Genomic DNA, 13,413 nt, shown 5'->3' with positions numbered 1-13,413 from the left:
TGTAAACAGACACGTGTGGGAATCGTTGGAGCGTGGACCACCGTGTGCACCAATTCCTTGATCATCGTAAAACGTTCCATCGGTAAATACGCGCGAGCCGTGGTTGAATCGAGGCGTGCACCTATGAACATGAGATTTTGGGATGGAACTAGTGTTGACTTCTTCAAATTTATGAGAAGACCCAGGGTAGCAAACTCGTCGGACACTGTCCGAACCATATGACATGTTTCCGTGTAGGTCGTGCCTTTTAGAAGGCAATCGTCCAAGTAGGGAAATATCGTTACCCCTAACCTGCGTAGGTGGGCCGCGACCACTGCTAGCATCTTGGTGAAGACCCTGGGGGCACATGCCAGGCCGAATGGAAGAACCCTGTACTGGTAATGTTCGCTCCCCAGTTGGAACCGAAGGAAGCGTCTGTGTGCCACGTGAATCTCTACGTGGAAATAAGCGTCTTGCAAGTCGAGGACTGCAAACCAATCTTTTTCGTTCAACGACGGCAGAATGGTCGATAAAGCTACCATCTTGAAACGCTGCTTTCGAAGGTGCCGGTTTAGTCTTCGAAGGTCCAGGATGGGCCTCCATCCTCCCGACTTCTTTGGTGTGAGGAAATAACGGGAGTAAAAACCTTTCCCCCAAAACTGCTTGGGAACTCTCTCTATCGCCCCGATGTTGAGCAAACGTTGAACTTCTTGCTCCAATAGATTCTCGTGAGAGGGGTCCCTGAAGAGGGACGGGGAGGGGGGAGTGGTAGGGGGAATAGAGAGAAAAGGGATGGAGAGGCCGGATTGAACTACCTCTAGCACCCATCTGTCTGTGGTGATCGTAGACCAATGGTGGTAAAAAGAGCGTAAACGATGGTGAAAAAGATGGTGAGATTCCGCATTGACTATGGAAGATTGGTTTGTATCCTCGACAAGCAAGTCACATCTGTTGCTTAGTAGACTGTTGATTGCCCGAACGGTTCTGTTGTGGACGCTTGCGCTGGGGGCGCTGTCTAGGACGCTGGTTGTCGAAGGGCCGTGATTGTTGTCTGGGGAAATTGAAGTCATACCTCCGTTGGTATGGGAAATAACGCCTCCGTTTGAAGGAAGGTGTATACATCCCCAGTGTACGTAAAGTGGTGCGTGAGTCTTTTCCCGAATGGAGGACCTCATCGGTGTTTGCCGCAAAAAGTTTTAAGTTTGTCAAAGGGCAAATCCTCAACCTTGCTCTGCCACTCCTTCGGTGCCCCTGCAGACGAAAGCCAAGATGATCTCCTCATGGCTATACCAGTAGCAGCGGCCCGAGCTGCTGTGTCAGCCACATCCATAGCGATCTGGAGCGCAGCGCTACACGATGTGTACCCTTCCTGCACTATCGCTTTCAGGAGTGGCTTCTTGGTGTCTGGGAGATGGTGCAATAAATCCGCTAATTTGGAGTAATTATCAAAATTATGGTTTGATAGGTGGGCTGAATAATTCGCAATGCGAAGTAAGAGTGTAGCTGACGAGTACACTTTCCTCCCAAATATATCCAATTTTTTATTGTCCTTGTCTGAAAGGGGATTTCTGTACTGTGGCGCCTTACTCCTACGTTGCGCTGCGTCCACTACTAGTGAATTGGGTTGGGGGTGATTAAATAAAAAGTCCAACCCCTTCGCTGGAACAAAATATTTTCTATCAGCCTTTTTACTTGTAGGTGCAATTGATGTTGGGGTTTGCCATATGTCGTCCGCTACTTCCATAATCGCTTCATCGATTGGTAGCGCTACTTTCGCACGTTGTTGAGGGCGTATATTCTTCAGAAGGCGATGCCTCTTAACAGGCACATCTGCTAATTGGATGTCTTGTGTGTCTGCCACTCGTTTGAAGAGATCCTGAAAGTGTTTCAGATCGTCCGGTGGGGAGATTTCAGCTGGGCAAATTGCTTCATCCGGGGAAGACGATGGGCAGTCCGCCGGGGAAGTTTCCGGTTTAGGGTCTTCCGTTTCTGATAGTTGACCCTCCTCTGGTTCGGATTGGTCTAATTGAATTGTTGAGCTTTTGGCTGGAGAAGGTGAATGTAGTGATTGTGATTTGTGGTGTGAGTAGTCCGTTAACGGTGATTGGCAGATGTGAGAAGACCCTCTGTGCGATAAAGGTGAACGATGACGGTAGAGGCGTTCGTCATACGATCTATGATATCGGTCACAGCAACGTTCAGAGCGTGACGGAGAGGGGTATCGGGAAGAACGTGCGCTATCATGCTGGATATAATAAACGCGGCAGGGGGAGCGCCTCACCGATCCGTATCTCGAGAGACGGGAGGGCGATCGGGATCGTGAACGGGATCGATGTGCATCTAAATACACCGCATCCCTATAACCATGCCCACTGTACATCATGCGAGCGGGGGAAAAATAGTCGTGATAGCGACTCCGCCCTCTTGGTGAAGCAGGTGGGGAAAAAGACCTGTGTCTGTGATGGGTCTTTGATAATGACTTCCTATGTGTTGGAGTCTGATCCCTACCCCGAGGTATAGGGGAACCAGTCACTGATTGAGGATGGGACGGTGCCGGGGAGGCCAGCTGCTGCTGATCTAACGCCGGTGCCAGCAGGATGCCCGGTGCCGGAGTTGACAAAGGTGCCGAGCCTGAGACATTAGCGTGTTCTGCCTCAGGTCTCGGTGCTGGGGAAGACGGTGCCGACGTCAGCGCCGGGGCAGGGGAGACAGGCGCCGATCCCCCGGGCGCCGTTGAAGCCGCTGAAGCCGGTGCCGGGACGCTGGTCAGTTGCGGTGCCGGCGCGCTTGTCAGTTTCAAGGCGCGGGAAACTGAAGCCGCTGCCGGCTTGCTCTTCAATTGCGGCTCCGCTCCCGGTGTTGGTGCTGAAGTCGCTCTGGCTCTAGATGATGAGGGCTCCTTTGTGCCGTTCCCCGGGAGTCGTGTGGACCCCCCGGAGGTCACTTTAGATGCCGCTGCCGGGGTTGAAGCTGCCACAGGGAGGGATCGCGCCCGGGGCGGCTTTGCCGCTTGGGAGTCAGTCGGTCCCGGAGAAGCCACTCTCCGCTTGTGCTGGGAGATTTTTGTGGCTGCTGGAGGGGTAGGGTCAGGCTGCAATGCCTTGCCGAACATGAACATACGCAGTTTCATCTCCCGCTCCCTCCGGGCTCTCGAAGTTAGTTTGCGGCAATGGGTGCACTTGTCGGGGACATGAGTGTCTCCCAGGCACCTAATACAACTATCATGGCCGTCAGCCGTTGGCATGGCTTCTCGGCAGATCGAACATTTCTTGAAACCAGTTGATCCTGGCATTTTGAGTCAGAGTTATAGAAAGATTGAAACTTGTTTAACCCGCTGCAGTTAGTCAATTTCACAGCTTCGCGCTTAGCCGCAGCGCTTCAGAGTAAAAAACAGTTTTAAGAACTACTTTTTTTTTTTTTTACAAGAGAACAGGTAAAGTAAACAGGAACACAGCTAACCCTAAGAACTCTAACTATTTACAGGTAGACAACTATCTAAACATGACTAGATAAGAGATCAGGGAGCTCCGACCGCGACCTGAGGCGGTTGAGAGGAACTGACGGTTGCCGGCTCGCGCGCGGCTGATCAAAGGCGCGAACGCTATCCTGGTGAATCACGCATGCGCGAGCCGGCAGGAGCACGGCTATGAAAAGTCTCCGAGCTGCGGCGCCGGGACGGGACCCGACACCTAGAGTGGAGCACCCACGGGGCCACTCGAAGAAGAAAAAATAGTTACTTCTGGAGACTACCTCGGCTGCATTGGATGGCCATGTCACCTTAAATGAGCTGACATGCCCCGCACACTCGATAGTGCACTGCTGCAACGTCTTCTCAGCTGTTGAATCATAAGGATTTCCTCCACCTGATCCATCGAAGCAGTCTTCGCATGCTGGGATGAGCAAGTCCCTAACTCACTGAGGGTTTCAGACCCACCTCACCTGGGTTAGCCGGCCTGTCAAAGCTGTTGCCCGGGGTGTGGCTATTGCCACATGCAAAGCAACTACGTGGAGCCACAGGTGCGAGGTGGGTGCCAGTAAAAATCAATAAAGGATGGGTGACTCCCAAAGAAGTGCAACAAGCCCTACTTTCGAGGTACTACCCCATTAGACGTACTACCATGCAACCCCATAAACCCCACTGTTGTGGGATACAACACCAATGCCCTTTCAGTCTACCAAAAGCACATTCAACTGTTACACTGCATCTGCTGACCTGATAGTTGAATCTTTTCTTGGTGTGGTTGAGATGATGGATGGACCAAGAAGTAGGCTGGGTGTCACAGGATCACAGTTGGAATTTCCATATCTCCAATGGTTATCTGCTCATTGGGGGAACAATGTCCTTGCTTGTAGCTTTCTGAACAATTCTGTGTTTTGCACACTTCTGAGAGTCAGATTCTGGCATAGCAGGTGATAAATGGCCCATCACACTTGCATGGCAACAGCTTCCACAGAGGATTTTCTAACTTACTGATTTCTCATTGACCAATAACAGTCCAGTGTTACATGTTACATGTTACTTTGAAGTAGGAATAAGATCCTCTGGAAAAGGGCGCTTTTTCCGGAGGATCGGGGCCAGTGTAGACGCTCTTTTCCGGCTTTTCTAAAAGCCGGAAAAAAACGGCGGACATTTTTATTTAAATGCCGCGGGGGATATTTAAATCCCCCGCGGATTTCCCTATTACGATGGCTGAAATTAACATGCCCCTTCCGGAAAAGGGGCCAATGTAGACGAGCCCCCTTAGTTCAAATTGTTAAACAGTTTCATATCTGATTTAGGACCTGATTCAGAAGAGCACTGACACACCTGTTTAACGTTAAACCCATGCTTAATGCCTTGCCTGAATTGGCACTATATCCTCTGCTTGGTGACTTTGACTTGAATACGTGAGTTTGACTTGCTGGTCTAGAGGCTTTTTTCTACCTTTAACTACTATGATCCTAATTTATCCTGGTTTATTACGTCCTCTAGTGGTTCAGATTTATAAATACATAAAACACCAAACTAAATGTGTAGTGATAGAAGTTTATATTATTTTGTAGTTAGACAAAATAATGAGTGCAACAATGCAACCTGTGATATTCGGCTTACAGCACTGGCAACTGGGTTTCCAGAGAAACAGATTCTGCTATATGATTGGTATCTGATCATGGGCACTTAACTTCTTAGTTTCACTAGCTGTAAAATTCTTCTTCACCTTGTAAAGTACTTAAGTCAATATGTAAACTTAAGCACATGAATAATCCTATTGAAACCTGCAGATTATACACATGCTTAAAATTACACACATATTAAAGCACCATGCATGACGGAGGCCTCTGAAAGCTTTGCATGAAAAGTGGTATATAATTGTCAAATCTTATTTTGCTTGCTACTTTTAAATGAAGTTTTCAAAAACAGTCAATAGGGATAGAGATGCAGCCGTGTTAGTCTGGTGTAGCTGAAACAAAATACAGGACTATGTAGCACTTTAAAGACTAACAAGATGGTTTATTAGATGATGAGCTTTCGTGGGCCAGACCCACTTCCTCAGATCAAATTTTCCATTATTTGATCTGAGGAAGTGGGTCTGGCCCACGAAAGCTCATCATCTAATAAACCATCTTGTTAGTCTTTAAAGTGCTACATAGTCCTGTATTTTGTTTCAGTCAATAGGGGATTTTGAGTGCCTGCTCTCTGACACAGAAGCAAGGTTTGAACCAAAGCACAAAACCAGACCCAGAACTGATCCTTTTGGACCCCACTCATTATGCCCTTTCAGCATGACTGTGACCAACCCACTGATAACTTTCTCCATCTCACAGAGAGCACTTTCCTTGGTAGTTTCAAGGAAACTTAGGGAATTGACCACACTTGTTAGTCTGTATCATAAGGCACATGTACAAGGGCACTGTACTAAGGCTTTCCAACTAACTTTAATACTGTTGTTTCCTAACATTTAAAGGTCTGGTCTCCATATAGATCTTTGCACTTATAGAACTCTGGGGGCAGATATGCATGTCTTAATTTATTTCTATCTAAATAGTGTCCCTGCACAACTTCTAGTGTATGTACAGTTATATCTTCATAAAAGTGCTTTACATTGATTGTAGCTTATTCCCCTCACTATACTGGTAGAAGCACTTTTAGACTGATATGACTGTTTCCATAGTAAGGGGATTGTACTGTCTACTCTACTAGCAGGGCTCAAGCAGTATGACTTTCTAGAGCAGTGTTTCTCAAACTGTGCTCCGTGGAGCCCCTGACATCTCCAGGGGCTCCGCAAGGTTGACAAACTAGAAACATTGATAGGTACAACACATAATCAGTGGACCACTGGGGCTCCGCATAAATTTTTATGCATGTAAAGGGCTCTGGAGCCCAAAAAGTTTGAGAACTGCTGTTCTAGAGTAAACAAGCCCCTGTCCATCAACACTTATACTGCTTGGGTGCATCTAGACTGGCAAGATTTTGCGCAAAAGCAGCTGCTTTTGCACAAAAACTTGCCAGCTGTCTACACTGGCTGCTTGAATTTGCACAAGAGCACTGACATTCTAATGTAAGAATTCAGTGCTTCTTGCGCAAATACTTTGACGCTCCCGCTCAGGGATAAGCCCTCTTGCGCAAGAATACTTGCGCAAGAAAGCCCGATGGCTAAAATGGGCACGGATGCTATACTGGGCACGGATGCTTTTGAGCAAAAGCACTTTTGCGCAAAAGCATCCGTGCCAATCTAGATGCTCTTTTGTGGAAATACTTTTAACGGAAAAACTTTTCAGTTAAAAGTATTTCCGCAAAATCATGCCAGTCTAGATGCAGCCGTTGAGATTGAATTAAAGCAAAAAAAGAAATTGCCTTCTGCAATGACAAATGATAGTCAGATACTTGGCTCTCTGATGCTATGGTGAAAGGCACCAAGTTAAAAACCTAGCTAAAGAGCTCCTGTAATCAACGTTCCCTCTAATTTTCCATCCTGTGCAGAATGAATTTTATGTGCACTGAGGCAGGAGAATATGTGTATCACCAGTAGAAACACATGCTGTCAGCTGTGGACTCTGATAATTACCTGGGTGGCACCTGAATCTGAGTGGCCACCCAAGTGCACAATTCACAGGGAACATAGTCCATGTCATAATCCATGTGGACAACTGAAAGTGAGTGTGGGATGTTGTGGGTTTGCTTGTCCCTTTCAGGGAGGTCAGGCTGTCAGGGCACTAATTTGAAAGCAAAGAGCTCATGTACAACAGCTGATTGTTTATCAAGCACCTGGTCCTGATCAAAGGCCATCAGGACTCAGTGGCAAGAAGGGCTCTTAGGGACAAGAGCACTCTGTTGCCGAAAGAGAAGTCCCACAGCCTCTTAAACTCCCTAAAAAGTCAAGTATACTGATGGAGTAGAAAGGGGAGAGCTTTAGCCTCAAGCGCAGCTAATCAGCATTGAGACTCTGAAGGCAGAGAGTTTGAGGGTTCCTCCCTAGATGGCCCAAAGGATGGCTGTCAGCCGACGTCAGGGCAGTGTGTGTGTGTGTGTGTGTTATACACCCGAGACTTCAACTACTGAGACCGGGGTCCCTTGCAGCGGGCAACCTGGAGGAGGTTGACGGGCACCCCAATAAGTTTACAGGGAGAGCTTATAACACCTCAGATTTTAGCTGCTAGGATACAGAAATCCCTTTGCAGTGGGCAGCCTGGGGAGGCTGAGAGGTGCCCCAACGGATCTGTCCCCTGGAAGCGACACGATCCAAAACGCCCAAGCTCTCCCTATATATGTCCCTTATGACTGGCTGAAGTTCTTTTAAAATTGTGCTTGGTTCTGTTACAGCAACTGAAGGAGTCAGGTTAAAGCTTAAACGGTTACTATTTTATTGTTACAGGGTAAACTTAGTTGTTAAATGCTACTACTGTGTTACAGATAACACAGTCACTACAAAGGACAGGACAGAAATTACACTAATAAGTCACTGTCAGGGGGTACGCCCCTGACGGGGGCTGCTGACCCCCTTATACTGACCCGCGTCTCAGTCCAGGCCCATACCGCACCCCAAAGTCCCCAAAAGTCCAGGCCCCTCTATCAGGGGATCTACGGTATCCAATGTCTCAGCACAAAGTCCAAGCCCCTCTATCAGGGGATCTACGGTATCCAAGGCCTAGTCCCTCTGAGGAGTCTCTCCCGGCCCCAGGCCTGGTTATCCAAGGGGGGGGAGTCTGCGTGGTAGGGGGACCCGGGCCCTCCCTCTCCACCCAGGTCCCAGCCCAGGGCCCTTTAGGCAGGGTCTGTGGCTCCTGCCGGCTCGGCGGGGAATCCGGCCAATACACGCCGAGCCAAACTTTGTATCCCCTGCCCTGGGCTGCTTCCTACCACGCCCCGGTTCCCCGGGGGCCCCTTGTCCTCTGAGGCAGCACCTGCTGGGGTTGTGGGTACGTTCTGGTCTCCTGGAGTCGGGGTCCACTTCCCTTGGTGTCAGGGTCCAGCGGCTGCAAAAACACTGGCCTGGCTTGGTCTCCTCCCTCCCTCCCACAGCTGTCCTCCTGCCTGCTGGGCTCTCTCTGCCTTTATACCTGGCCTCTGCTGGGAGCATGCCCAGCAGGGCCGGAAGGGCGGGGCCCTCTCAGCCAGCTGGGCCTGGGCTACTCCCAGCCCTGCAGTGCGGGGCCTGTTTGCCCCGTCACAGTCACTTATAGGTACCATGAAACTCTTTTGGTTCTCTGAGCTCTTATTAAATGCATGCAAAATAGACACCTAGCAGGTATAATTCTCACCCCTGCGTTCCAGACTTGGTGTGGCCAGTGTCTTTCTCTCAATCCCTTGAGAAGAAGTAGGGCGAGGTAGGGCGTCCCACAGACCTTGGGAGACAATCAATACCTGCCAGCAGGTATAGATGATTGGAGCTCAAATGGGGTGGGCTACTAAACCCCTCTTTATACCCCTTGGGTCACGTAGGCTTCTTCCTGGTCTCAAGTGGCCAATTAGGAAAAATGGCTTTGAATGCCAAGTTTCCCAGGAAAGGTGCAAAGCATAATTCACACCTGGGAAAATGCAGACAATGGGTACCTCTGGTATGTGATGGGCGAAGATTCCTCTCCTGGGACAGTGCAGGCGTGTCAATTGGTACTAGCCATCAGGGCGACGGGAGGCCCCGGGTTGTCAGCTAGCCCATTTACTGTCTGGTTTCTGTTTATGGTAGAGTCAGGGACAGGCAGCACACCTGCGTTCCCAGGGCATCAAAGGCTGACTGCCTTTCTCTTGCTCTCTGGGGCGGGAGGGAACAAGATGGGGTTCATGTCTGGCTACAATGGCTCAAGTAACGAGGGGGATCATTGTCCAACCACACCCCAGCTCTACCTTTAAGTGATGGCCTCTTTAAATGAGGGCTGGTGAGTAACCAATTTTGCTCTTCAGGGACACCAGTCCTCTAGTAAAATTAGTATTGGGAGAAATAATGGTTTTGATGAGGCACTACTGAGAGTATCAATTCATGGAAAATTGTGTAGAAACTGGGCTGCTTGCAGTGCAAGACTGGTTTTCCTTCACAATAAGGCATACCAAAATATTTGCAAAGACAAGTTTAGATGTCATATAAGATGTCAATTTATAAGTCAGATATTACCTAAAAATCACACCCTTGCCAATTCTTTAGAATCTAAAATCTAAGGCTGTGTCTAGACTGGCCAGTTTTTCCGGAAAATCAGCCGCTTTTCCAGAAAAACTTGCCAGCTGTCTACACTGGCCGCTTGAATTTCCGCAAAAGCACTGACTTCCTATTGTAAGAAATCAGTGCTTTTTGCGGAAATACTATGCTGCTCCCATTCTGGCAAAAGTCCCTTTTGCGCAAAACTTTTGCGCAAAAGGGCCAGTGTAGACAGCTGAGATTTGTTTTCTGCAAAAAATCCCTGATCGTGAAAATGGCGATTGGGGCTTTTTTGCGCAAAAGCGCGTCTAGATTGGCCAGGGATGCTTTTCCGCAAAAAGTGCTTTTGCGGAAAAGCATGCGTGCCAATCTAGATGCTCTTTTCCAAAAATGCTTTTAACGGAAAACCATTATCATGCCAGTCTAGACGTAGCCTAAAGGTTTATAGAAAGAGAGAAAGGGAGAAAAAAAAAAAGTTAAAATTGTTATAGAAATCAAATACATATAACAATTAAGTCCTTGGTTCAGGCTCGTAGCAGTAATGGGATAAATTGCTGGTTTAAGTCAAGTCTCTGGAGTACATCCGCAGTTTGGACAGGTCATTCTCTTTATCAAAGACCTTCTAGAGGTAAGAAGCAGTATTGAAGAGAAAATGGAGGGGTTTCCAGAGCCTTGTGCATCTTCTGCCAAGTGAAGGAAGTTCCATTGTTATTGTTGTGGAAAAGCACAGAAACAAGATGGCATTTGAAGTCATATGCAGGGGGAGTGTGAAGGGTGCGAAAGCATTCACTATGGTCCCCAAGTAAGCATGTTCTGTCTGGCCAGGGGAAGGCAGGAGCGGTGTGCTGCCCAAGCCTCCCTCCCTCATGCTCTTGCTGGCTGGGGAGGAAGGCTGGGGCTGATTTTCCTGTTTACTTGGGGAAGAAAGGCGGGGGGGGGGGGGGGGGGAGACGGGACAATGCAGTCACACCCTTGTGGTCCAAATTTACAAAAAAGGACTCCTCCACAGACATTCCTGCGTACGGGCCTGACATGGGCATGTCGCATGTCCATGCATGACTCAGTTCTTTACAGGTTGAAATTATTGCTGCCATGCTAGCCCAAATATTCACTGGAATATTCACCTCCCCAGACTCGTTGTCAGTCAAGTACTTCTATTCAACTTGAATAGTCCCTTCCCAATATGCTGGCCAAACCTTCTGTTGATGGATCGCAGAAGCAAACATTTGAAATGCAAGTACATAACCACTACTCTTATCTTCACATACAAAACTGATACATGCATACGAATAGCATAATCATAATCAACGAATGATAAACATTCCATAGACACCCATTTGACACCCTTTGTCTGAGATTTGTTGCATAGAACAGTGGTTACCATAATAATCTGTATGTTCATATTTCAATCAAAATAACATTACAGTGGGAAAGCTATAAAGGCTGCTTCCCATGCTCACATAGATGAACCCGAATGCTCTCTTGGTATTTCAAGGAGACACCTCAGGAAGGAGAGTACCTGCAGCAAAGCCAAAGGGATCTCTAAGATTGCTCCTACCCTGCAAACTCTCTTACCTGTCTGTTGTCATGGATTCTCTGTGAGGTCACTGCCTCCCAACTTCCTTTGACCAATAAGTTGAAATGCTACAAAAGGCCCTTGGATGTGGTTGACATACCCAGCCCTTCCCTCCAGGGCTAATGCCCTGCCTCTGACCAGTCCCTTTGGGTATTTGAGCTGCTCCCCCTGTGTTATCCCTTATTCACTGTTACTGCTGGGGATCAAACAGGCTACACATTAAAACATCAGAGGCTGTTCAATTTACTTCACTCAATTTTTCAGAGATTTATAGACATTAAGACCAGAAGGGACCATTAGATCATTATTCTGATGCCCCTGAAGATCACAAGCTTTCTATTTGGCACAGTAGCAAGTTTTGTACCAAAGCACATTCCAAAAAGGCATCTTGTTTTCACTGGAAAACATCAAGGCTACGTTTACACTGGGAGCTTCTTGCGCAAGAACTGTTTTGCGGAAGAGTTCTTGCGTAAAAAGTCTTCCACAAGAGCGTGTCTACACTGGCATGTGCTTTTGCGCAAAAGCGTCTCTGGCAGCATGGATGCTCTCTTGCGCAAGAAAGCTCTGATGGCCATTTTAGCCATAGGGATTTCTTGTGCAAGATATTCATGTTGCCTGTCTACACTGCCCTCTTGCACAAGAGGGCTTATTCCTCGTGGGGAGAAGAATAACTCTTCCGGAAGAAGCCCTGTTTTCCGAGGCTAGACTGTAAATTTACTTGCACAAGAACACGCGTGCGGTATAGACACCCGGCAAGTTTTTGCGCAAGAACAACTGTTCTTGCACAAGAAGCCGCCAGTGTAGACGTAGCCCAAGAGTTGGAGAAAACATCACTTCCCTTGGTAGTTTGAAGGAAACTGATGCAGTGAGTGGAAGAGAATTTACCACACTTGTGAGTCTGCATCATAAGACACATGTACAGGGGCACTGTGCTAAGGTTGTACAAGTAACCTTACTTCTGGTGTTGAACATTTAAAGGCTTGATCTCCATATAGATCTTTGTTTTTCTAGAACTATTTTAGGCAGATATGCATTTCTTTATTTCTACCTAAATAGTTGTCCCAGCACAACTTCTAGTGTATTTGCAGTTATATGGTCATAAAAGTGCCTTATAGCATTGTAGCTCATTCTCCTCTCCATACAGGTAGCAAGCACCTTTATACTGAAATAACTATGTCCATAGTAGGGGGATTGTACTGTTTGAACTATTCTAGTAGAGCTCCAGCTGTACAAGTTCCCAGTGCAAGCAAGCCCCTGTTCCTCAACACTCATGTTGCTTAAGACTGAATTAAAATAAAAAGGTTAGGCTCTTGTTAAGAGGGAAAAGAGATTGCCTTCCCATATGGTAAATTACACTTAGATATTTGGCTCTATGCTCCTGTCATCCACATGGATGACTGAATGTCAGCACAGGGGTGTCATGAGGTTGCTGGTCCCTTTTGGGGGAGTCTGGACCCAGGCTATGTATGGGAGCTAATTTGAAAGCAAAAAACCCATGTAATGCGGTAGATTGTCTAGCAAGCATGTGTTCCTGATCAAACCTTCAGCTTCCCTGCCTGCAGAGGCTCAACACTGATTAGCTGCACTAGAGGCTTACATCCTCCTCTTTCTACTTCATGGGTGCATCTAGACTGGCAAGATTTTGCACAAAAGCAGCTGCTTTTGCGCAAAAACTTGCCAGCTGTCTACACTGGCTGCTTGAATTTGCGCAAGAGCACTGACTTTGAAATGTACAAAATCAGTGCTTCTTGCGCAAATACTTTCACGCTCCCACTCGGGAAAAAGCCCTCTTGTGCAAGAATACTTGCTCAAGAGGGCCAGTGTAGACAGGGAAGAATCGTTTTGCGCAAAAAAGCCCTGACGGCTAAAATGGCGATCGGGGCTTTCTTGTGCAAAATCACGTCTAGACTGGCCACGGACGCTTTTGCGCAAAAGCACTTTTTGTGCAAAAGCATCCTTGCCAATCTAGAAGCGCTTTAGTGGAAATACTTTTAACGGAAAAACTTTTCCGTTAAAAGTATTTTTGCAAAATCATGCCAGTCTAGACGCAGCTCATCAGTTTATCTGACTCTGTAGCGAGTTTAACCGGCTGTGTGTCTTCTTCCCCTTCAGCATCAGAGAGCTCCCATTCCCAAGAGTCCTTCCTTGCAACTGAGTCCTGCTGGCCTTTGATCAGAGCCATGGCAGTAAGAGAGAGGAATAGCTGTTGTGCTGAGCCAGGGGCAGGACATTAGGGGTGCATGTGGCAGC

At 47.7% G+C, this 13,413-nt stretch overlaps 1 protein-coding gene across 1 annotated transcript; it reads right to left on the bottom strand.

Annotated features, from left to right (window-relative positions):
* Positions 1 to 921: 921 nt before the first annotated feature.
* Positions 922 to 2,359, bottom strand: LOC149525883 (uncharacterized). Its single transcript, XM_089778010.1, is given in 2 exon segments — positions 922 to 1,179; positions 1,181 to 2,359. Coding segments are annotated over 2 exon segments (1,437 nt in total).
* Positions 2,360 to 13,413: the final 11,054 nt, after the last annotated feature.

Source organism: Pelodiscus sinensis, chromosome 1, assembly GCF_052426305.1.
Source record: "Pelodiscus sinensis isolate ZL-2025 chromosome 1, ASM5242630v1, whole genome shotgun sequence".
In the NCBI taxonomy this organism is placed as follows: domain Eukaryota; kingdom Metazoa; phylum Chordata; order Testudines; family Trionychidae; genus Pelodiscus; species Pelodiscus sinensis.
This window is presented reverse-complemented; position numbering and strand designations above follow the sequence as displayed.